Here is a 24,916-nt window from a genome sequence, read left to right on the forward strand (position 1 = left end):
ATCAATTTTCTTGTCTCCACCCCTTTTATTCCCTTGCAAACACAGTAAACCTCAATGAACAGCAGCCAGGTAAGCTCTGGCCGTCTCTGATAGATCCCCGCAAAAAGCCCGGTGACATAGCGCTTTGTCTCAGAGATAACACAAACTGCTATAAATTCTGAAAATCAAAGGTACAGGCACTACAAGAATTTCTAGCAAACATTACTTATCAAAACAACAAAACTTGGAACAGGGAGGGAACCTGTCTATTTGCTGTAAATTATCCTTCGACCACAATCAGTGAATGCATTGGTGGGTGGAGTTCAAACATGCACGGCCAACAAAACCTATAAACAGGCCCAGTGTCAAGCTCTTTTATTGCAATTGAACATAATGATCAGGAGAGCGGACGCAGTCCCCCACTACCACAAATTATGCAGCCGAGATTCCTACATTTGGGGAATTCGCACGTGGTCAGCACAACCGGAGTGCAATGGCTGAGCTCCTCGCCCTGGGTGAACCACCTTCATGATCATGGTAGTCTCCCCGCCAGGTAAGTATGAGTTGGAAGCACGCATCCCAGGCCTCGTTCTAGACAGTTGTTTGGCTCATCGGTGCCACCATGCATATTCACAGAATCCAAAGGCCTTCAGCATCACATCATCCTCTTTGTAAAGGACTTGTTGAAGTGAAGAAATACTTCTGTGAAACGACTAGGGCTGTACATGACATATAATTATGCTTTTATCAATTTTCTTGTCTCCACCCTTTATTCCCTTGCAAAACACAGTAAACCTCAATGAACAGCAGCCAAGTAAGCTCCGCCGTCTCGATAGATCACCGCAAAAGCCCAGTGACATGAGTTTTGTCTCAGAGATAAACACAAGCTGCTATAAATTCTGGAAAATCAGCTGTACAGGCACTACAAGAATTTCTAGAAAACATTACTTATCAAACAACAAACTTGGAACAGGAGGAACTCCGTCTATTTTGCTGTAAAATTGTCCTCCACCACAATCAGTGGGAATGCATTGAGGTGGGAGTTCAAAACATGCACTTACAACAAAAACCTATAAAATAGGATCCAGTGTCAAGCTCTTATTGCAATTGAACATAATGATCAGGGAGATGCGGACGCAGTCCCCACTACCACAAATTATGCAGTCTAGATTCCCACATTTGGGGAATTCGCACGGGTCAGCACAACCGAAGTGCAATGGCTGGAGCTCGCCCTGGGTGAACCACCTTCATGATCATGGTATCTCCTGCCAGGTAAGTATGGGAGTTGAAGCATTGAGACAGGCTCTGCTTGTGGACACAGTTGTTTGGCTCATGGTGCCTCACATGCATATTCACAGAATCCAAAGGCCTTCAGTATCACATCATCCTCTTTGGTAAAGGACTTGTTGAAGTAGCAAACACTTGTGAAACGACTAGGCCAAAAGCATGACATATAATTACTTTATCAATTTTCTCTTGTCTCAATCAGCGTATTAAAAGACTACAAGAATTTCTAGCAAAATATTACTTCATCAAAACAGCAAACTTGGGAACAGGACTGAACCCGTCTATTTGCTGTAAAATTACATCCTTCTCACCACAATCAGTGAATGTATTGTGGTGGGAGTACAAAACAAGTACTACAACATAACCTATGTGGCCAGGCCCAGTGTCGCTCTTATTGTACTGAACATAATGATCAGGAGAGCATGGACGAGTCCCCCACTACCACAAATTATGCAGTCGAGATTCCCATTTGGGGAATTCGCATCGGTCAGCACAACCGAAGTGCAATGGCTGAGCCTCGCCCTGGGTGAACCACCTCATGATCATGGTATCTCCCTGCCAGGTAAGTATGAGTTGGAAGCATTGGAGACAGGCTCCTGCTTCTAGACACAGTTGTTTGGCCCACGGTGCCTCACATGCATATTCACAGAATCCAGTGCCTTCAGTATCACATCATCCTCTTTTGGTAAAGGACTTGTTGAAGTGAAGCAAAACACTTCAGAAACGACTAGGCTGTACATGACATATAATTACTTTATCAATTTTCTTTGTCTCCACCCCATTTTATTCCCTTGCAAAAACACAGTAACCCCAATGAACAGCAGCCAGGTGTTGTGCTCTGGGTCAAGCCTCGATAGATCACCGCAAAGGCCCCGTGACATAGCGCCTTTGTCTCAGAGACAAACACAAACTGCTATAAATTCTGAAAATCATGTACAGGCAGTACAAGAATTTCTAGCAACATTACTTATCAAAAACAGCAAACTTGGAACAGGAGTGAACCCGTCTATTTGCTGTAAAATTGTCCTTCAATACAATCAGTGAATGCATTGTGGTGAGTTCAAAACATGCACGACAACCAACCCATAAAACAGGCCCAGTGGTCAAGCTCTTTATTGCAATTGAACATAATGATCAGGAGACATGGACGCAGTCCCCCACTACCACAAATTATGCAGTCGAGATTCCCACATTTGGGGAATTCTGCACGGGTCAGCACAACCGAAGTGCAATGGCTGAGCCTCGCCTGGGTGAACCACCATCATGGTCATGGTATCTCCCCCTGCCAGGTAAGTATGAGTTGGAAGCATTGGACAGGCTCTGCCTAGGACACAGTTGTTTGCCTCACGGTGGTGCTCCATGCATATTCACAGAATCCAAAGGCCTCTTGTATCACATCATCCTCTTTGGTAAAGGACTTGTTGAAGTGAGCCAAACACTTCTGTGAAACGACTAGGCTGTACATGACATATAATTACTTTATCAATTTTCTTGTCTCAATCAGCTGTGACAGGCACTACAAGAATTTCTAGCAAACATTACTCATCAAAACAGCAAACTTGGAACAGACTGAACCCGTTTATTTGCTGTAAAAATTGTCCTTCGACCACAATCAGGTGAATGTATTGTGGTGGGAGTACAAAACAAGCACTACAAATACAACCTATAAAATAGGCCCAGTGTCAAGCTCTTATTGCAATTGAACATAATGATCAGGGGAGAGCGTGACGCAGTCCCCCAATTACCACAAATTATGCAGCCGAGATTCCTGGCTTGGGGAATTCGCACGTCAGCACAACCGAAGTGTGCAATGGCTGAGCCTCGCCCTGGGTGAACCACCTCATGATCATGGTATCTCCCGGGCTAGTAAGTATGAGTTGGGAAGCATTGGAGACAGGCTCCTGCTTCTTAGACAGTTGTTTGGCTCATTGCACTCACATGCATATTCACAGAATCCAAGGCTTCAGTATCACATCATCCTCTTGTAAAGGACTTGTTGAAGTGAAGCAACACTTCTGTGAAACGACTAGGCTGTACATGACATATAATTACTTTATCAATTTTCTTGTCTCCACCCCATTTTATTCCCTTGCAAAACACAGTAAACTCAATGAACAGCAGCCAGGTAAGCTCTGGTCAGCTTTCTGATAGATCACCGCAAAAGCCCGGTGACATAGCGCCTTTGTCTCAGAGACAACACAACTTCTGCTATAAATTCTGAAAAATCAGCGTACAGGCAGTACAAGAATTTCTAGCAAACATTATTTATCAAAACAGCAAACTTGGAACAGGAGTGAACCCGTCTATTGCTGTAAAATTGTCCTTCGACACAATCAGTGAATGCATTGTGGTGGGTTAAAACATGCACGACAACAAACCTATAAAACAGGCCCAGTGTCAAGCTCTTATTGCAATTGAACATAATGATCAGGGGAGAGCGCGGACTTGAGGTCCCCCACTACCACACCATGCAGTCGAGATTCCCACATTTGGGGAATTCGCACGGGTCAGCACAACCGAAGTGCAATGGCTGAGCCTCGCCCTGCAAACCACCTTCATGATCATGGTATCTCCTGCCAGGTAAGTATGAGTTGAAGCATTGGAGACAGGCTCTGCTTCAGACACAGCTGTTTGGCTCACGGTGCCACCATGCATATTCACAGAACTAAAGGCCTTCAGTATCACATCATCCCTTTTTGGTAAAGGACTTGTTGAAGTGAAGCAAACACTTCTGTGAAACGACTAGGCTGTACATGACATATAATTACTTTATCAATTTTCTTGTCTCCACCCATTTTATTCTTGCAAAAACACAGTAAACCCTTAATGAACAGCAGCCAGGTAAGCTCTGGCTGCCTCTGATAGATCACCAGAAAAGCCCGGTGACATAGCGCCTTTGTCTCAGAGAGACAATACAAACTGCTATAAATTCTGAAAAATCAGCGTACAGGCACTAAGCAAGCAAGAATTTAGCAAATATTTATCAAAACAGCAAACTCTTGGAACAGGAGGAACCTGTCTATTTGCTAAAATTGTCCTTGACCACAAACTAGTGAATGCATTTGTGGTGGGAGTACAAAACAAACACTACAACAAAACCTATAAAGTAGGCCCAGTGTCAAGCTCTTATTGCAATTGAACATAATGATTCTGGGAGAGCATGGACGCAGTCCTCCACTACCACAAATTATGCAGTCGGGAGATTCCCACATTTGGGGAATTCGCACGGGTCAGCACAACCGGCGTGCATGGCTGAGCGTCACTCTGGGTGAACCACCTTCATGATCATGGTATCTCCCCTGCCAGGTAAGTATGAGTTGGAAGCATTGAGACAAGGCTCCTGCTTCTAGACACAGTTGTTTGGCTCACGGTGCCACTCATGCATATTCACAGAATCCAAAGGCCTTCAGTATCACATCATCCTCTTTGGTAAAGGACTTGTTGAAGTGAAGCAAACACTTCTGTGAAACGACTAGGCTGTACATGATACATAATTACTTTATCAATTTTCTTGTCTCCACCCCTTTACCCTTTGCAAACACAGTAAACCTCACGAACAGCAGCCAGGTAAGCTCTGGCCGTCTCTGATAGATCCCCGCAAAAGCCCGGTGACATAGCGCCTTTGTCTCAGAGATAACACAAACTGCTATAAATTCTGGAAAATCAGCCGCATAGGCATCACAAGAATTTCTAGCAAACATTACTTATCAAAACAACAAACTTGGGAACAGGAGGAACCCGCTCTATTTGCTGTAAAATTATGTCCTTCGACCACAATCAGTGAATGCATTGTGGTGGGAGTTCAAAACATGCACGACAACAAAACCTATAAAACAGGCCCAGTGTCAAGCTCTATTGCAATTGAACATAATGATCAGGGGAGAGCGGACGCAGTCCCCCACTACCACAAATTATGCAGTCGAGATTCCCACATTTGGGGGAAATCTGCACGGTCAGCACAATCGAGTGCAATGGCTGAGCTCGCCCTGGGTGAACCACCTTCATGATCATGGTATCCCCCCCGCCAGGTAAGTATGAGTTGGAGCATTGAGACAGGCTCCTGCTTCTTAGACACAGTTGTTTGGCTCACGGTGCCACCATGCATATTCACAGAATCCAAAGGGCCTTCAGTATCACATCATCCTCTTTTTGGTAAAGGACTTGTTGAAGTGAAGCAAACACTTCTGTGAAACGACTAGGCTGTGCCACATGATATATAATTACTTTACTTTCTTGTCTCCACCCTTTTATTCCCCTTGCAAAACACAGTAAACCCTCAATGAACAGCAGCCAGGTAAGCTCAATGTCTCTGATAGATCACCGCAAAAGCCTGGTGACATAGCGCCTTTGTCTCAGCGACAACATTGCAAACTGCTATAAATTCTGAAAATCAGTGTACAGGCACTACAAGAATTTCTAGCAAACATTACATATCAAAAACAGCAAACTTGGAACAGGAGTGAACCTCGTCTCATTTGCTGTGTAAAATTGTCCTTCGACCTCACAATCAGTGAATGCATTGTGGTGGGAGTTCAAAACATGCAATTTACAACAAAACCTATAAAACAGGCCCAGGTGTCAAGCTCTTATTGCAATTGAACATAATGATCAGGGGAGAGCGTTGACGCAGTCCCCACTACCACAAATTATGCAGTCGAGATTCCAACATTTGGGAATTCTGCACGGGTCAGCACACAACCGAAGTGCAATGGTTGAGCCTCTCGCCTGGGTGAACCACCTTCATGATCATGGTATCTCCCCTGCCAGGTAAGTATGAGTTGGAAGCATTGGAGACAGTCTTGCTTCTTAGACAGTTGTTGGCTCCACGTTGCCTCCCATGCATATTCACAGAATCCAAAGGCCTTCAGTATCACATCATCCCCTCTTTTTGGTAAAGGACTTGTTGAAGTGAAGCAAACACTTCTGTGAAAACGACTAGGCTGTACATGACATATAATTGGTTTTTATCAATTTTCTTGTCTCCACCCATTTTATTCCCTTGCAAAACACAGTAAACCTCACTGAATAGCAGCTAGAAGTTTGGTTTGCCTTCTGATAGGTCACTGCAAAAGCCTGGTGACGAGCGCTTTGTCTCAGAGACAACACAAACTGCTATAAATTCTGAAAATCAGCACAGGCAGTACAAGAATTTCTAGCAAACATTTTTATCAAAACAGCAAACTTGGAACAGGAGGAACCTGTCTATTTACAAAATTGTCCTTCGACCACAATCAGTGAATGCATTGTGGTGGGAGTTCAAAACATGCACGACAACAAAACCTAGTGCAAAAACAGCCCAGTGTCAAGCTCTTATTGCAATTGAACATATAATGATTTAGTGAGCGCGGACGCAAAGTCCCCACTACCACAAATTATGCAGTCGAGATTCCCACATTTGGGGAATTCGCAATGGGTCAGCACAACCGAAGTGCGCAATGGCTGAGCCTCGCCCTGGTGAACCACCTTCATGATCATGGTATCTCCCCTGCCAGGTAAGTATGAGTTGGAAGCATTGGAGACAGGCTCCTGCTTCTTAGACACAGTTGTTTGCCTACGGTGCCACTCATATGCATATTCACAGAACGCGTCTTCAGTATCACATCATCCTCTTTGGTAAAGGACTTGTTGAAGTGAAGCAAACACTTCTGTGAAACGACTAGCTGTACATGACATATAATTACTTTATCAATTTTCTTGTTCTCCACCTTTATTCCCCTTGCAAAACACAGTAACCCAATGAATAGCAGCCAGGTAAGCTCTGGCCGTCTCTGATAGATCCCCCAAGAAAAGCCCGGTGACATAGCGCCTTTGTCTCAGAGATAACACAAACTGCTATAAATTCTGAAAAATCAGTCTACAGGCACTACAAGAATTTCTAGCAAACATTACATATCAAAACAGCAAACTTGGAACAGGAGGAACCCGTCTATTTGCTGTAAAATTGTCCTTCGACCACAATCAGTGAATGCATTGTGGTGGAGTTCAAACATGCATCGACAACAAAACCTATAAACAGGCCCAGTGTCAAGCTCTTATTGCAATTGAACATAATGATCAGGAGAGCGCGACGCAGTCCCCCACTACCACAAATTATGCAGTCGAGATTCCAACATTTGGGGAATTCGCATCGGTCAGCACAACCGAAGTGCAATATTGAGTCGCTCTGGGTGAACCACCTTCATGATCATGGTATCTCCCCGCTGCATATGAGTTGGAAGCATTGGAGACAGGCTCCTGCTTCTTAGACAGTTGTTTGGCTCAATACGTTGCCCTCCCATGCATATTCACAGAATCCAAAGGCCTTCAGTATCACATCATCCCTCTTTTGGTAAAGGACTGTTGAAGTGAAGCAAACACTTCTGTGAAAACGATCAGGCTGTACATGACATATAATTACTTTATCAATTTTCTTGTCTCCACCTATTTTATTCCCCCTGCAAAACACAGTAAACCTCAATGAACAGCAGCCAGGTGGGGTTTGGTCAGTTTTCTGATAGGTCACCGCAAAAGCCCGGTGACTCAGCGCCCTTTGTCTCAGAGACACAAACTGCTATAAATTCTGAAAATCACGCATAGGCAGTACATACAAGAATTTCTAGCAAACATTACTTATCAAACAGCAAACTTGGAACAGGAGTGGAACCCGTCTTATTTGCTGTAAAATTGTCCTTCACCACAATCAGTGAATGCATTGTGTGGGAGTTCAAAACATGAATTACAACAAACCTATAAACAGGTCTAGTGTCGCTCTTATTGTAATTGAACATAATGATCAGGTGAGCTGGACGCAGTCCCCACTACCACAATTATGCAGTCGCGATTCCCACATTTGGGGAATTCGCACGGGTCAGCACAACCGGGCAAATGGAGCTGAGCCTCGCCTCTGGGTGAACTACCTTCATGATCATGGCATCTCCCCTGCCAGGTAAGTATGAGTTGGAAGCACGGAGCATAGGCTCCTGCCTAGACACAGTTGTTTGGCTCACGGTGCCACCATGCATATTCACAGAATCCAAAGGCTCTCAGTATCACATCATCCTCTTTGGTAAAGGACTTGTTAGTGAAGCAACACTTGGTGAACGACTAGCTAAAAGCATGACATATAATTACTTTATCAATTTTCTTGCCCCACCCCTTTTATTCCCCTGCAAAACACAGTAAACCCCAATGAACAGCAGTAGCCAGGTAAGCCTGGGTCGTCTCTTGACAGATCCCCGCAAAGCCCGGTGACATAGCGCCTTTGTCTCAGAGATAATTGACAAACTGCTATAAAATTCTTGAAAATCAGCGTACAGGCACTACAAGAATTTCTAGCAACATTTATCAAACAACAAACTTGGAACAGGACTGAACCTGGTCATTTGCTGTAAATTGTCCTTCGACCACAATCAGTGAATGTATTGTGGTGGAGTTCAAAACATGCACGACAACAAAACCTATAAAACAGGCCCAGTGTCAAGCTCTTATTGCAATTAAACATAATGATCAGGGGAGAGCGACGCAGTCCCCACTACCACAAATTATGCAGTCGAGATTCCCACATTTGGGGAATTCGCACGGGTCAGCACAACCGGCGTAATGCTGAGCTCGCTCTGGGTGAACCACCATGATCATGGTATCTCCTGCCAGGTAAGTATGAGTTAGCATTGGAGACAGGCTCCTGCTTCTTAGACACAGTTGTTTGGCTCATTGTGCCACCATGCATATTCACAGAATCCAAAGGCCTTCTAGTATCACATCATCCTCTTTTGGTAAAGGACTTGTTGAAGTGAAGCAAACACTTCTGTGAAACGACTAGGCTGTACATGACATATAATTACTTTATCAATTTTCTTGTCTCCACCCCTTTTTATTCCCCTTTCAAAACACAGTAAACCTCAATGAACAGCAGCCAGGTAAGCTCTGGCTGTCTTCTGATAGATCACCGCAAAAGCCCGGTGACATAGCGCCTTGTCTCAGCGACAACACAAAACTGCTAAATTCTGAAAATCAGTGTACAGGCACTACAAGAATTTCTAGCAAACATTACTTATCAAAACAGCAACCTAACAGGAGGAACCCGTCTATTTGCTGTAAATTGTCCTTCGAATTACAATCAGTGAATGTATTGTGGTGGGAGTTCAAAACATGCACGGTACAACAAAACCTATAAAATAGGCTCAGTGTCAAGCTCTTATTGCAATTGAACATAATGATCAGGGGAGAGCGACGCAGTCCCCACTACCACAAATTATGCAGTCGAGATTCCCACATTTGGGAATTCTACGGGTCAGCACAACTGAAGTGCAATGGCTGAGCCTCGCCCTGCACAGCAGAGTTTTCCCTCAATAAAGACACAACATGTAGCTCTGTACATCCAACTGTCCAGAGAGCAAAATCTGACATTTTCCTGAATTTACCCAGGGGCCGTATGTGAGAAAGCAAATGTCTAAGTCAGTTGTTGTGGACATTTTCCACCAGCCACCGAAGTGTGGCAATAACGCTGGTGTCCATGTTCCGTACAAAACAACCACAAGTCAGTTCCAGCAGATTTTTCACGTGATGTCGTCCCTCCTGCTGCCTCTACTCAGGCTCCAACCCCTCACCCGGGTGTTCCCGACATTTTCTGTTGTTGTGAACGCGTCTGACCTGGACAATCTCCTACTTTATCCTCCAAAAATAGGAATATTTCAGACTATAAAGAGGAGCCGTACACGTAGAGGACGCAGAAGAAGATGTCAAGTTGGAAAGACAGCGAGATTCAGAGTAATTGTAAATGAAAACATATAATGCAGTGGAATTTAAATGTCGTTCCAAATTGCGGAAAGTCCGACCTAATTTTCTGGACATTTTCACGTTCACGAGTTCATGTCTGAAAACGCAGACAGAGAAGACTGTGTAGCTGCGTTTTGACTGGCAGGTGTACGTGCAACGTGAAAAGGATGTGGGTGACTGTTTCACCTCCGGCAGCAGCAGCATTTTTCTCCACGGCCTCTCGGAAGCAGTTTGTTGTTGCCACAGCTGCAAGATTCTTAATCACTGCACTGGTAATTAGTGGTTGTCTATAATTGGGATAGGGACTAGAGGTCATGCTACATTTGGAGACAAATTTTCGACTGCACACCAGCTGAATTCAGCCCCTCAGGCGATGTCTCGTCCCGGGCAGTGCATCGCCCTCAACAAGCTCCAGCAGTCAAATGAATTTGTTTATTTTAGGTAATGGCTTCATTTATAGTTTGACATGTGATGGTGTCAGTTGAGGTTTTAATCCTCAAAACTTTTTTTTTTATTAACAACAGATTGTTGTCTAAATGGTTTAGGTATTTGCTTGCGTACATAGTCAGATACTTTCCTCAGGAATGGTTTGAGGGCAAAAATACACCTAAAGCAAGAGCAAATACTGGACTTGCATATATCAAGTGGACAGAAACATTACTTTATATAAGTGCTTACTTTGCGGCCTGCCAGCCTAATGTGTAGCACTGTTTCATAACGCATCTTCCATACACTTTATAATAGTGATAATATGAAATTATACTCTTGAGCTGATTGCACTTCCGCTAAGTAGCAGGAAAATCAAGTAATGCAGTTTTTAAAGATTCTATAAAAGGGATTCAAGGAAACAATGAACATGTGATGCAGATGACTAAAGCTGATCCGTCTCTCTGTCAAGGATCAACAGTCCCCTTATGAAACCACATTCAAATTCACAAAATCTGCCTTTTTAATTGGAATTAGTATTTTAATTTCTTTCCTGAACCCTGATTCCTGTCCGCGTCCTTCCACCAAGTTCAATGGTGATCTGTCCATTGTTTTTTTTGCGTAATCCTGCAAACAACCAGGCAGACAAACAAAATGAAAACATAGCTTCCATGGTGGAGGTAACACTGTGGCCTGGTGAATCTTTATCCAACAGTTTATTTTAGTGCACTTCAGACAGATGCACCAGTTGCAGCTTGACGGGTGTTTACTGCCCCCGGTGGTTTATACATGTCTCATTTCATCTCAGTTTGGAACTTCAATTATCAAAACTCACCTGTTGTCTTTCCCAGTAACCACCGGTGACACCAAATCAACCATGTCTGAAAACTCAAGAACCACCTGGAACAAGGTTTCAGGAGGGAAAATGTGCCCTTAGAAAAGTGTTTAGCCTTGAATGTGTGCAAGTGAACTTAAGCGTAAAGGTGGGGAGGGGGGGTCTTTGTTAAACAGACAGACAGAGGACATGACCCGGTGACATCATTGGATCTGGCTTCAGTTGAATTTACCCAGTGTACTCAATAGATGTTAATTTAGACATAGATTGGAAAAGAGAGGTGGGACAGCACTGGGGACGTAGAGAAGGAGTGTGAGGAGGACAAAGGAGAAAAGAAAGGCAAACACTGGAGGACGGCACAGAGAGAAATGATGAGGGAGGGCAGTTGAGCGAGAGAGAGGAAGAGAGGAGCAGAAGAAAAGAGAGATGTCCGGGAGGCAGAGCAAGTAAATGAGTCATCTGAGTGGATCTGCTATCAGGCCTATTCTAACAACACCACAAGTGAATGGATGCCTTAAAGGTTAGGCATAAAATGACTTCTCATTTTGCTGCGATATCCCCCCAGGTAGACATTAATGCTTTAGTTATGGACTTGAGTGTAAAAGCTCCTGAGGTAACGTGTTGCCTGTCTGCCATAAATATCACAGCCCATGTATATGCACATTGTGATTCCAACGAAGCAGCGTTTATGGTGAGAGGAGTATTTTGGTGCAAATGGTCGGTAAAGTTGATGTGATGCTACGTGTCATTTCTACAGCCAGGTAGTCACCCTGTCCGCACAGGCAGCTCCCCGGGTGCTGCAGGTCACAGCTGAGACTCTGTTCAGCTCCGATCACCCTGACCCAATTCAGTGCACACACACACACACACACACACACACACACACACACACACACACACACACACACACACACACACACACACACACACACACCAAAGAAGACGTGTTTTCATAAAGCGGAAAGGCAGCCAGATTCAAAACACTTACATGTGTGTCAAGCTTCGTTTCTGCTCTGCTGAGTCTGTCTGTGTCACAACTTTGCAGATGTTTTAGCCATGAGGACATGAGCTCTAAATCTGCACAAATTCTCTTCCTAGTCGTTTGGTTGGAACAGTGGGTTTTGAAATGATAATGAATCTGTGGGCCTGTTTCTCCCACATGGCACCATGTCTAGGGTGGAAACAGAAGAAATAGAATAAGGCAACCCTGGAAAGCAGCAGCATAAGATTTTTTTTTCCGGCAGATGTAAAAGGAAGTTTCCGTGTGAACTAGATATCGGCCCTGTGTTTCTGAGAAGAGGTAAAATGATAAATAATACGAATCTGAGGTTGATGTTCTCCGCTAAGCTCACACCTTAAACCATACACCTGATTAAGAGTTCAAAGTCCTGTGATGTTAATCAATCTCTGGAAGGCCCAAGCAATAAAATATATGTACATACTATAAAGTTATCGGTTGGAGTGATGACTCACAATCACAAACGTGCCAATTATATTAGATAATAAACGCTCTCGCACACGCCTGCACACGTTTCACTATCCCTGTGGGGGAAATTGATTTTAAAAATGCATTCACGATAGCGCATCAAAAATGTATGTCTAAATATAACCCAAACCAAAACCTAATTTAACCCTAAAACCGGGTCTTGACACTAAAAGCTGTCTCTACCCGTCGGGACCTCACGGTTTTTCCGCCACAGTGACACAAGTCTCCATGGGTTTGTTTGCATTAGAGTTGAAGTCCCCACTGGGATACACACACACACGCGCACACACACACACACACTCACATTTACAACGGGCAAAAATCACATGTTGTTGTGCACGCTCAGAGTCAGAGAGGGAGAGGCAGTGTATAGGTCAGATTCCACAGCAATATAACTGCAGGGACGATTTCCATCTTAAATCAGTGTGTGAACATGACAGTGACTGGTAGCACGTCAGAGGAGATGAGGCCTGAGAGCGTAATCCTGCATCCTCTGGGCACGGCGGCTGCCCCGGAGCCAGATCTGCTGTGCATCTTCGGGACGGGGGACCTGGGTCGCTCACTGGGCCTGCGTCTGCTCCAGTCTGGCTACAGGGTGGTGTATGGCAGCCGCAGACCTCACAGCTGTGGCCCCTTGCCTCAGGGAGCTCAGGTACAAAACACGGCATGACACTGGACTTGGGGATTTGTTGTTGGGGACAGAATGTGCAAAAATAATTGTGTTTGTGCAGCTCAAACGTGTTCATGTGTCCTGAATATGTGTGTTTGTGCAGGTGATGAGCCACGCAGCAGCAGCTCACTCCGCCAGTCTCATCTTTATTTGCGTTCACAGAGAACACTATGACTTCCTAGAGAAAATGACACATCATCTCCAAGGAAAGGTGAAGCCAAGGTTGATGTTGTGGTACAAAATATTCCTTGGTAGTTACTGAGGCACAGATCAGGAGCTAACATCTAACTAACAAGTATTAGTACTTAAGTTACGTCTTGACTCTGAATGAAGGAATATAATATAAATTGCCTCAGTGATAAAAGACAAGTTTTTTGTTTTCAAGTAATTTTATTAATGATTCAAGCTTGCTTGGTATTAATCAATGCCCTGGTCCTTTCTTATTGTTCTACATGTTCCACAGTAACTGCTGGGGTTGAAGGATTTATCGAATTTAGTTTAAAATGGTTTGTTTTTGTTTAAATGTTTCTATAAATGTGTTCACTTATACATCTGATTATAAAAGCATTTAACTTGAAGCAGATAAATTGTTATATGAGTTTTAAAAAACATCGCTTCTGTATTTACTGTATATGATGTTACAAAACCAAGGCAAAAAAATGTAACTACTTTGAAAATTTGTATTATAAATGAAATATAGAATAACCAAAATACAATAAAATACACCTCGGTATTATCAAAAAATATGTCAAATAAATTATAATGTAGATAAAACATGTTTAAACAGGAATAATAAAACTCAGATTATATTGTGATAGCAATGCTTTAGAATTTAAAGTTTTTGGAAAATGAAAAACCAGAAGTGTCTTTTATATTGTAACAAAGAATGTAAGATGTAAGAGATGAGTTCAGAGTTATTGCTTCAACTTCCTTTTTTTCTTTTTGTCTCATCTTTTCCTCTGATGCTGATGCTTGAATAAAGGTGCTGGTGGATCTGAGTAACAACCTGAAGAAAGGCATCTACCCAGAAGCCAATGCCACCTACCTGCAAAGGTAACGAATGAAGGGTGTCACAAGAAAAAGTCATATGGGCAAATTAAATATAGTGTTGGTTTTACATTTAGTTTTACAATTTACAACAGTATGGTGTCCTCACTTTTCCTTTTTTGTGAGGTGTCTTATCTCTGAGAATAAGATATTTCTGGGAAGGTGCTTAAAAACACCACTTAGAGAATGAGCCATCAAAACTCACCACTGAATCCAAAAACAAGTAAAGACATTTACAGAATTGCAGCTCCCTCGGGAGAACAGGCTGCTGTGTACCCATTCATTTGAAGGGGAAACATTGGTTTTCACCATTTTGGGACCATTCCTTTCCCCCCCGTCTGTGTATTTATAACAATATCAAGTAATGTCCATGCTGTGTGTTCTGCAGACTGGTTCCTGGAGCTGCTGTGGTGAAAGGCCTTAACACGCTGTCCGCCTGGGCCCTGCAGAACGGACTCCTGGCTGGAAAGCAGGTGAGAGGGGAGGGAGCGGAAGAGAGGGATCTGTGAAAAGATGGGACTTGGTTCAAAGTGACTCAGAGGCAGGAAGATTATGGAGACAAAAGATATAAAGCAGGGGAAGATGACCATCTTGATCTTTTACATGATGTTTGACTTCGAGCAACAATCACTTCGTTCATCATTTTCCTGGAACACAATTGAAAAAGTGTCTCTCACACTCAATGACGGGAGATCGTCGCTTCACCACACACCCGGCGAAATTTTGGGAAAGGAATTGATTTCATTTGTGTTGCTGCAGATTATTGATTTTGCCATCTTTCCATAACAATGCGGGAGAAAATGAGGCCAGCGCTTGTATAAACACACAAACAAACACACTTTATGATGTTACAAAGTCGAAAGACCGATGTTTATTGCGGCTTCCGTTTCACAGCTACAAAGGGAAACACAAACATGCTGGAACCTCTGGAGACTAAACCTGAATCTGCCTCGAATCCTCTTCAACACAAACAACCCTGCACGCACACACACACACACAAACACACACACAAACACACACACACACACCAACACACACACATACCACCGCAGTGCTCTATTTTCTTTGAAAACAGGTAGCTGTGAGAGAGCAGGAGTGGTGTGTTCGAGTGCGTGTGTCTTTGTGAGTGCATGTGTAGGTACAGTATATGTCCACATGCACATGCTTGTAAGCGTGCGCTACTCCCCAGCCAGCAATTTGATCAGATCCACAGCAGGGTTGCGGCTCCGTCACATTTACATTCAGATGGAGATTTAGTCTGTCGGCCGTCCCCTGCTGTTACTGGTGCAGTAATGTAGGGAGACATGGCTGGCTGCCCGGTCCACTTATACACACACCTGGGGGAAAACTGCTCAATCCTACTGACTCCCCCTATATGCCTGTCAAACGGCTCTCTCTCCCGCTCACCCTCTCCAGCCGTTTCCATCGCTCTCACTTTATGTGATTCCAGATTTTTTTTTTTCTCTCGCCCCTTCTGCAAACAACTTAATCGTCTTATCACAGAGCTGTGAGCGTGGTAATAAGCTTCCTCATGGTGAGATCTAGAAATGGGATTACATATTGAGCGGCATGCGTATATATAGCATGCATGTGTCTTTACATACTGGAGTCGAGCACGTCCAGGGGGCTCCGTCTCAAAAAAGACAGAAACGGAAAGTGGGGAGATCCACACAACTCGGGGAGTTGAGTGGACAGACACTGTAGGTGTACACGGTGCAGTACTGCACTAGATATTCCAAACACGGCTGGTGAGTCATCTAACGCTCATCGTAGAGTAATTATTCGCCTCTGAAAAACAAAAGCTTGGTAGATTGCAGAAAAATTTGAATATTTCTTTATCTCCGAAAGAAAGGCGCATTTGTTTTTTTGAATTACTAAGTGTATTGAAGATATTTTGAAAACATCCAAGGTTACTAAAAGTGACCATGAATTCATATCTGGGACCTTTATTACTTCTGAAATGAGAACGCAAACATCGAAGTCATCTCAATAAGAACTGTTATCTTGTATATGAGCCATAAAAATGTAATTATCACAACCAAGGCATTGCACTGGATGACCTGTTCCTTCAGTGCAATGAGCTATTTAAAATCCCACAGACATCATCCTGCTGCCACACTCAGTAGGTGGCCCTCCATAGACTGTATATACAGATAGATGACGCATCTCCAGTTCCTCTCACTATCCATAAATTCATCTAAAATATCCTGGATACAAACGCTGCCATCTTGTGCATCTGGATCCAGAGTCCACAGTAGTGAAACCCCATCGATGCACACGCTCAACCAATCACGAGTCAGTTTCAGCTGTCAATCAGTAATATGAAAACCAAAAACTTCGGTCTGATAAGAACTACCTAAACTGGCTCCATATCCCATACATTAATATGGAGGAGGAGGGATTTATTACCCATTCTGCAGCCAGCCACATGGTTGCGATCGAGACGATTCTGCTTCCCTTTTGGGAAACGGACATGTCCTCCGTTCTTATATGCAGTGCATGGTGGTGCAGTTTACTCATGTTTAAGTAATGTTTTCTAAAACCTGCTGTGCTTCACCTTTAAAATACACTATTTGGCCTGAATGTACAAATGTGTGACCTGTTTTTAAAGTTTTCTCTTTTCACTGGAACCCGGTTTGAGGCTGAGTGGTACATTCCTGTGTGGAATAGAAAAAGTAAAGTGACAGATGAACAAACTAATCGTTGGTTTTCCTCTTTCCTTGGTATCTATTTTCATTAACATACATGTATAATATCCCCTCATACCAACCCATGACTTTACTGCATCCTCTTTGTAAATCATCCCACTCCTCCATGCTCCAGGTTTACCTGTGTGGAGACAGTGCAGAAGCAAAGCAGGCAGTCGCAGTCATGGCCACCAAGCTGGGTCTCACAGTTCTGGATAGAGGGTCCCTGTCTGCGGCCAGAGAACTGGAGGACTTCCCCCTGCGGCTGTTCCCTGAGTGGAGGCTGCCTCTGAGCGTGGCCGTCGGCCTCACCGCCTTCTTCTTCTTCTACCTGCTCCTCAGAGACGTCATCTACGCGTATGTTGAACAGGACAAAGATATCTCCTACAGGATCATGGTCTCCCTGGGCAACAAGGTAAAGATTTGCCTCCTTATTGTTTTATTGTCCAGTTGACTGCCGTTTAGTGTTCCCATCAAAAGATGTGCACTTTGTTCCTCTTCCAGGTGTTTCCCATTGTGTCGCTCATCATGTTGTCCCTGTGTTACCTGCCTGGTGTCATAGCTGCCGTCCTTCAGCTCTACAGAGGAACCAAATACAAGTCAGGCATCAAAACACGACTACAATGTTCACATTGCGAGTTAATTGTGTGTGTGTGTGTAAAGAGCCTCGCTCACTTTTGCATGTTCCAGACGTTTCCCTGATTGGCTGGACCGCTGGATGGTGTGCAGGAAGCAGATGGGGCTGCTTGCGCTGGGCTTTGCGTTTCTCCACGCCATCTACACATTCATCATTCCCATTCGCTATGCCGTCAGACACAAACTCATCTCGCGGGTGGTGGATGAGGTACGGCACGCCGGCTCCAACCTCTTGCACTATTCCTGCAGTCCTGTGCATCGAGGAACGCGGCAGGAAACTATCATTAAGTAGGAGAATCACAGTGTGTCTCTTTGTCTGTCTATCTCTCTCTCTCTCTTAGATGAAGAACAATAAAACCACCCCGTTTTACTTTGATGACACAGAGGCATGGGGCACAGACTCCTTCTATCTGCTGGGGATCCTGGGCTTGCTTCTTTACGTCCTGCTAGGACTAACATCCCTGCCCTCGGTGGGAGGCTCCCTCAGCTGGAGAGAGTTCAGCTTCATTCAGGTCAGAGCACAGTTGGAAACATGCCGTGCTTTGTGTGCATGTGGAGTGTGGGCATGTGGGCGTGTGTGTGCTTGTGTTCACCTTTAGGCCTATAGACATGATCAGTCACATGCTTACTATCAGTGTTTTGATAATCTTTCTTTGTGGTAGTCGGTGTTTGGAGTTTCCAAGTTTCCTTCAGAGTCATTAAACTGTTGTAGAAGCAATATGTCACCGGCACTCACTTCCCCAGAGCCTAGTTAACCAACTGCCGAACACAGGCACACAGAGCGAAGGCATGGCTGACTTTAGCCCAGGATTTTAAATGTTAAGTTATTCATTAAATAGAATTATTATACCTGGTATAATCCCCAGTGAGGAGATTGTTAATGCAGGTCACAGGTCCATTTGTGTAAAGGTCAGATCCATTGGTAGACCCCAGATAGGGAATGAAACTCAGAGATAGAGGTCAAGGTCAAGATAATCCATATGATCTGGTGGGTAGAGTCGTGAAAGAGATATATATATATATATATATATATATAAATATTTAAACTGTATTTTTCATGTTTTTGGTGCAGTCATGGTCGAGGTTATCAAAAAAAGGAATTGTATGTTTCTCGTGTTAATGCGCGCAGCAGAAGGATTTGCTCTTTCTAAACAGGTTAAATAAGATCCATGATTATCATTACGAGGGCACAGTTCATTACCGCACAACATTAATATGAATGTTTCCTTATTGTGCCGTCTGCACTCATTGTAATGCGCGGAGGATGAGAACATCAGCAGCCAAACGCTAAAAATGTAAATTAAAGCACATTATCCAAGTAATTAACAATAACCGAGCCTCAAAGGCCACCGGCGCTACAAAACCAATTATTCTGGAACGGCTGAGAAACAATTTATATTTTGAGATTATTATGATGCTTGAGGATTCCACACGAGCACAGGAAATATCCAGACGTCCATCTTTAACTTTGTCAGAACAACAACCTAAGACTAAGGTTTGGTTCAGACAGCTGGATTCTGAATACATTTTAATCGTCCATCCATTATCTATACCGCTTATCCTTTTAGGGTGGGTTGGGGGGGTGGGCTGACGTTGGGGTACTCCTGGTTGCCGGTCTATCGCTGGGCAAATATACACAGACAGCCATTGAAACTCACATTCACACCTACGGACCTCGCCGTACCAATCCTTTTTTTAAAAGGACTGTATTTATATAGAGCTTTTCCACTCTTATCGACCACTCCTAGCTTTTTGCATTACAAGTCACACTGACCCATTCACACACATTCATACAGCACCTCTATACACAGCGCTTTTTCCATTACACGCCATTCATACACTGTGGGCACAGCATTCAGGAGCAATTTCAGCATCTTGCCCAAGAATGCAGACCAGCGACCTTATGGTTAGTGGACAACCCTCTCTACATTAAGGCATTTAGTGTCACCTCACGGTAAGAGGGTTCTTGCTATTTCCGCTTTCCTGGGGCCTTTCCGTGTTGAGTTTGCATGTTCTCCATGTTCCACCATGACTGGGTCTGACTTCCTCCCACAGTCCCAAGACATGCACATTAGAGTGAGCTCAATTGAAGACTTAACACTGTCGGTGGGTGTGAATGGTTGTTTGTCTCTATATGTCAGCCCCGTGATACGCTGGTGCAGGGTGAGCCCCGTCTATTACCAGCTGGTTCCAGTATCTGCATAGATGAGGGATTTGTGTGTCAATGTTTTTCAATCTGAAGTAAAACTCTCTGTTTCCACCTTTCAGACTGACTAAATATTCACTGTACAGACACAAGACTGAAATTAGTATCACCCCACTCTAATTTCCTAAAATGTGACCCTTGTGTTTTGATATTTTCCTGTTTTCTTCCCCCTCAGTCTAAGCTGGGCCACCTGACCCTGTTCATCTGCACTTCGCATGGCTACATCTACGGCTGGAACAAATTTCTCAGTCCCTCTACATACAAATGGTACACTCCTCCAGGCTACATGCTCTGCCTGATCGTGCCGTCTGTGGTGTTGGTGCTCAAGCTGCTGCTCCTCCTTCCCTGCGTGGACCGCACCCTCACCCGCATCCGACAGGGCTGGGAGAGGAGCCAGCCGAGCGAGGAGACGGGTGAGGTCAAGGCCACCAACCTGTGAACTGTGATCACGGAGATCATCAAAGACTGTGGGTTGATTACTGACAGTTTCCTTTATTCATTCATTTTGATGGGGATCAGACTTAATGTACATAACTATATATTTTAAGAATACAGGTGAGCCTAAAATAAATAACCAAAAAGTACACTCAATTATTTATAATGTTCTCATTGTGCAGAAATACCTTGAAATATTGACTGTTTTGGAGAAACCGTTTCATTTTTTTTAGGTTAGAATGAGTAAAACATACCCACAGATAATAACCCGTGCTCTGTTGGTGTGGGATTGTGTCTTTTTAGAACAATTTTTTTTGATTTCATCCAAATATAAACACATCTCTGTGGATAATTACCGTTGATCGTTGTATTTGAGTTTTGGAAAACAAAGCATGTTTTGTGCGGTTTATCTTTTGCACAGGATGTGGTGAAAAATAGATTGATATCCCCTGCTGAAATCCATTGTTTTAATAAAGGTATGTGCAATACTCTCCTCTCGCTTCAAGTGGTGCGGTTGCATCCCTGAGGTTGCTCTCTTCTCAGGATGTTATTGATCTCCCTGTTTTCAAACACAAATTTACTGCTCAAACCTGCCTCCCTCTCAAGGGTGTGCAAACGTGTTCAAACACACACACACACACACACACACACACACACACACACACACACACACACACAGGTACATAGAAAACGGAAAAGAGAGTGAGGGTAAGCTAATTGTATTATCGCATACAGAGCCAACACACGTGCACAAACAGTTCCATGCATACAAGTGCCAAAAAGCAGAGTGTGTAACAGTGGACAGCGCGTTTGGTTGCCAAAAGTAAATTCTGGAAGACAGAACAAGTGAAACAAAAAAAATAAAATAGATTTAAAACAGGTTTACAGTCGTTAGTGCGTTTTTAGAGCAGCTTTTACCATGACAGTGTCTGCTGCCACAAAAGGCAATTTTCAGAAAAAAGGCATTAAAATTTGTTTGTTTGAATTGTAAAATCAACTAAATCAGGCAAACTTTTTCATAAGCTGAGAGAATACAACACAACGTTTAGATAAAAATGAAAAAGACTTGATCTAAGTATTACCTCCACCAAGGCCCAACAGTCCACTTATGAAACCACAGTTAATTCCAAGACGAAGGTGAAGAGAAATGCAAGTGCAGGCTTATTACTGTTCATTAGTCGAATGTGTAGATTGTTCTTTTTGTATAAATAGTTTGATGAAGAGCAGTTTTCAGGGTCTGTGGGGAAACAGCTTAAAGAAAAGGTGTGTTCACCATTGGTGGAAAGATCTGAGGCAATGCATATTGGACATATTTTTGAAAAAGCCTGTTTGCAGAATATGAAGGCAGAGAATTGATTTTAAGTGGACACTGGGGTCACACACGTCCTGTATACCTGAGACCGAAGCGCCGACTGATTGTATAATTTTCCTGGATTTTGTCGGTGGAGGCAAATTCACTGTGGGTCCTGGTGGACAGAAGTTCAGAGGCTACTGCAAGAGGATTAGTCTGTCGACAGTAGCAAACAAGGCACATGCACATTGTTACTGCTCCGACTGGTGATGTCAGAGAAACACACCAGCCTTGCATTTTTCTTATCTCCAAATTTATAATCAGTTTATTTTCCCACAAGGATTCAGCTTTTAACACTCTCTTTGTTTTTATCTGTTCTGATCAGTGTGGTATTTCTCCATGGAGATCTTCTCTTACCAGAAACCACCTTCCCCTTTGTTGGCTAAATGGCATCGATAACAGTAATTCCATAATTTAAATGATGTACATGGAAACTGACTGAGACACAAGAGAGAGCGGGTGTGGGAGAGAAAGCCTGGATTAATATTTAACTGGAGCATCCAGTGATCTGTTCTTCTGTGATAGTGCTCTCAAAGAAAACACAGGAGTGATCTGAGAGAGCAACTTCAGGCACACACAACCTTAGGAAAGTTCAGCCCGTTGGAGGGGATAGAGTTCAGAGGGTTTCCTTTGTAGAGTGTGAACTACTGAGTCAGTCCATAGAAGACATTTCTTCTGCAGGGTTGTCGCCATGGATGTTAAAATCACAATCACAAAAATAACCACACGATCAAATTTAATACAGATTGGAGTCATCAGTTAAGCAAACACTAAAAAAAAGCATGCGGCCTGTGGATGTTCAGGAACGTAGCTCGAAAAGAAGGAATTTAAGTGAAGGGCGATATATTTAAAAGAAGTAAAATTTCATTTTTTACTTGCATTAAAAGGGAACAAGATGGCAGCTGCACCTGCTTATTCATTCTCAAAACTTTACAAAACTGAAGTTTGGAGGGAGGGGGCCGACTCGATAAGAACAGCTGCACTGTTATCTGGGTCTGACCGAGTTTCACTCAAAACATGGAATCAAGGTTGTGCTTGATAATAATTGATTGAAATGTTTTTTCCTGCCAGAGAACAGGTGTTAAGTAAATCCAGATTGAAAGTGTTAACAGAGTTACGTGTCCAGTTCTTTTCTTCACTTTGGGACCAACTGTGGCTGACGAGGAACGAATGCTAAATTTGATATTGCCCTTGCTGTGTGGCAGATCGGCCTCTCTCTTTGTATGACCTGTCGGGGGCAGGGACCGGGGAAAGTTTCACTTGGCCCAGGCTTTGTCCTGGGAAGAGTCATATGTGTCATTAGCCTTGGATCCTGGATCTGGAACACATCCGTCAGAGACACAAACAAATGAGCGTGCTCTGCTTTTATCAGGCTGAGGATGAAAAAGGCAACGTTTTTTTTTTTTTTGCCCGAAGCAGAATGTTCAGTCGCAGATATCCCTGTTATCTCGTATCTAAAACAATTATCTGCACTCGCAATCTGCAATCCCTCACACCCCCTCCCATTGTATTATTCTCCCATTACCAAAGAGCCGCTGTTAATTTTAGCCTGTTTCCTGCTGTTTGTGTGTGTGTGTGTGTGTGTGTGTGTGTGTGTGTGTGTGTGTGTGTGTGTGTGTGTGTGTGTGTGTGTGTGTGTGTGTGTGTGTGTGTGTGTGTGTGTCTGTGTGTGTGTGTGTGTGTGCGCGTGTGTACGATGATACACAAATGAGGTAGAGGATTCCAATATTGCCCTGGGTGAGAATTAAGATGTAGCAACACGGGGAAAAGCTGTGAAACAAGCGAACATACAGTCATTATTTCCACTCACGTTTAATTTCACTCACCTAGACAACCTTGAAACCCATAATAAGATTATGTGTGTCCAGCCGTGAAGGGTCGACTCGATGTGAGCATAAATAAACAGCTGAAATTGTGGGTAAGGACACAGATCATGGGCCACGTTTAATAAAATAATTCATCCATGATTCATCCGTGAGGCACTCGTCTGCTGGGTGAAGATAACAAGGCCGATAGCTGTCTGAATGTTTGTCTTGAAAACCGCACAGTGCGATGCCATGGTTTGGACGTAGTTTGCCTTTTTGCACATTTCGCTTTTTAACAAAATTATCGTTGCACTAAATTAGTTCAGTTTCTTATCTGTGAATTTATAAAAAAAAAAACTGTTTTTGCTTATGTGTAGTTAAAAATGAAATGTCATATCTTTTATGAAGGTTGTAGGTATAAGTAACTCATCTCAATCGAAACTCGTTTTTTTTCTCATGATGTTTTGTCTCAATAGTCTTTCCCTTGATAGAGATACAAGGTTGTGCCAACATTCAACATTCATTAGATAAAAAATAATTGAGTTATTATATAAAAAAAAGAATAATAATACACAGAAAAAATCTTTAAAGCTTTTTACCCTAAAAAAGAGACCTTTCTTTTTACTAAAATCAATTTGATCTTTTGTTAAATTCATTTCCTTTTTCCTGTCTTCTGTGAACTCTGAATTACGGGAACTGCAGGTTCAAAGAAAAACCCAGTCCTGAAATAAATGAAAGTCTTTTCCCATATGGTAAATCTTGACATACAGTTTTTTTCGTACAGATCAGAAAGCCCAACTCTACAGTGCCTGAGGTTTGCATTTACCTCAGCACAGCACGGAGCACATGCACCTTGGCCTCGGATACCAAGGGGGCAAATGGCATCCCAAGCACATTGTCTGGCGGATTAAACCTTGACAGTGCTCAAACTCTCAGTCTCCCAGGCTGTTGAGGTAAAAGTTGCCCTCCATTACATCAGGAAGCAGCCAGGGTACCACAGGGGCCTTTTTCTGAGTTCTCACGGAGCACATACCACTTAATTGATTCAGCAGGAATGTCAAAAGAGAGGTATTTAGGGTGAGCGGAGTAACCTCTGCAGCTCTTATCACGCAGCCTAATTTATCGTGAAAGTCCCTGGAGGTTTGCGAGTAGCCCGCTGCATCACTAGAGCCATGTAGCAAATGTAACTGTTCCTTTACAGAGGAAAACTTGGTAAAACTGATGAAAGACTAATGAAAGCTGGTGAATTTAAGCGTCCGCCACACGTACCAATGACCGACAAGGTGCCATTTGTCTTTGCAGACCTGGAGAC

General features: G+C 43.4%; 1 protein-coding gene, 12 non-coding genes and 2 pseudogenes across 13 annotated transcripts; 1 reads left to right on the top strand and 14 right to left on the bottom strand.

Moving 5' to 3' along the window:
- Window positions 1–375: 375 nt before the first annotated feature.
- On the bottom strand, window positions 376–540 carry LOC124852307. Its single transcript, XR_007032916.1, has one exon. It is a non-coding gene; the product is annotated as a U1 spliceosomal RNA (small nuclear RNA).
- A 560-nt stretch (window positions 541–1,100) lies between these two features.
- LOC124852296 lies at window positions 1,101–1,259 on the bottom strand. Its single transcript, XR_007032905.1, has one exon. It is a non-coding gene; the product is annotated as a U1 spliceosomal RNA (small nuclear RNA).
- A 420-nt stretch (window positions 1,260–1,679) lies between these two features.
- On the bottom strand, window positions 1,680–1,836 carry LOC124852304. The gene has a single exon (XR_007032913.1). It is a non-coding gene; the product is annotated as a U1 spliceosomal RNA (small nuclear RNA).
- A 565-nt stretch (window positions 1,837–2,401) lies between these two features.
- Window positions 2,402–2,563, bottom strand: LOC124852300. The gene has a single exon (XR_007032909.1). It is a non-coding gene; the product is annotated as a U1 spliceosomal RNA (small nuclear RNA).
- Window positions 2,564–2,979: 416 nt separating this feature from the next.
- Window positions 2,980–3,140, bottom strand: LOC124852320. Its single transcript, XR_007032926.1, has one exon. It is a non-coding gene; the product is annotated as a U1 spliceosomal RNA (small nuclear RNA).
- Window positions 3,141–3,694: 554 nt separating this feature from the next.
- On the bottom strand, window positions 3,695–3,854 carry LOC124852308. Its single transcript, XR_007032917.1, has one exon. It is a non-coding gene; the product is annotated as a U1 spliceosomal RNA (small nuclear RNA).
- A 561-nt stretch (window positions 3,855–4,415) lies between these two features.
- LOC124852305 lies at window positions 4,416–4,580 on the bottom strand. The gene has a single exon (XR_007032914.1). It is a non-coding gene; the product is annotated as a U1 spliceosomal RNA (small nuclear RNA).
- Window positions 4,581–5,141: 561 nt separating this feature from the next.
- On the bottom strand, window positions 5,142–5,302 carry LOC118104096. Its single transcript, XR_004695021.2, has one exon. It is a non-coding gene; the product is annotated as a U1 spliceosomal RNA (small nuclear RNA).
- A 574-nt stretch (window positions 5,303–5,876) lies between these two features.
- LOC124852306 lies at window positions 5,877–6,041 on the bottom strand. The gene has a single exon (XR_007032915.1). It is a non-coding gene; the product is annotated as a U1 spliceosomal RNA (small nuclear RNA).
- A 561-nt stretch (window positions 6,042–6,602) lies between these two features.
- LOC118104095 lies at window positions 6,603–6,766 on the bottom strand. Its single transcript, XR_004695020.2, has one exon. It is a non-coding gene; the product is annotated as a U1 spliceosomal RNA (small nuclear RNA).
- A 555-nt stretch (window positions 6,767–7,321) lies between these two features.
- On the bottom strand, window positions 7,322–7,480 carry LOC124852318. The gene has a single exon (XR_007032924.1). It is a non-coding gene; the product is annotated as a U1 spliceosomal RNA (small nuclear RNA).
- A 557-nt stretch (window positions 7,481–8,037) lies between these two features.
- Window positions 8,038–8,199, bottom strand: LOC124852319. Its single transcript, XR_007032925.1, has one exon. It is a non-coding gene; the product is annotated as a U1 spliceosomal RNA (small nuclear RNA).
- On the top strand, window positions 8,173–20,452 carry LOC118113987 (metalloreductase STEAP4-like). Its single transcript, XM_047340845.1, has 10 exons — window positions 8,173–8,191; window positions 13,169–13,419; window positions 13,541–13,648; window positions 14,420–14,490; window positions 14,873–14,957; window positions 17,308–17,586; window positions 17,676–17,770; window positions 17,862–18,015; window positions 18,149–18,319; window positions 20,189–20,452. The coding sequence occupies exons 1-10, from the start codon at window positions 8,173–8,175 to the stop codon at window positions 20,450–20,452; spliced, it is 1,497 nt and encodes a 498-aa protein (XP_047196801.1).
- Window positions 8,754–8,903, bottom strand: LOC124852313 (annotated as a pseudogene).
- Window positions 9,464–9,586, bottom strand: LOC124852325 (annotated as a pseudogene).
- Window positions 20,453–24,916: the final 4,464 nt, after the last annotated feature.

This window comes from Hippoglossus stenolepis, chromosome 8 (genome assembly GCF_022539355.2).
Source record: "Hippoglossus stenolepis isolate QCI-W04-F060 chromosome 8, HSTE1.2, whole genome shotgun sequence".
In the NCBI taxonomy this organism is placed as follows: Eukaryota; Metazoa; Chordata; class Actinopteri; order Pleuronectiformes; family Pleuronectidae; genus Hippoglossus; species Hippoglossus stenolepis.

Coding starts and splice junctions, on each gene's coding strand:
- LOC118113987 (XM_047340845.1), top strand. Junction 14,491..14,872: donor AATGCCACCTACCTGCAAAG/GTAACGAATGAA, acceptor TGTGTTCTGCAG/ACTGGTTCCTGGAGCTGCTG. Junction 18,320..20,188: donor GAGAGTTCAGCTTCATTCAG/GTCAGAGCACAG, acceptor CTTCCCCCTCAG/TCTAAGCTGGGCCACCTGAC.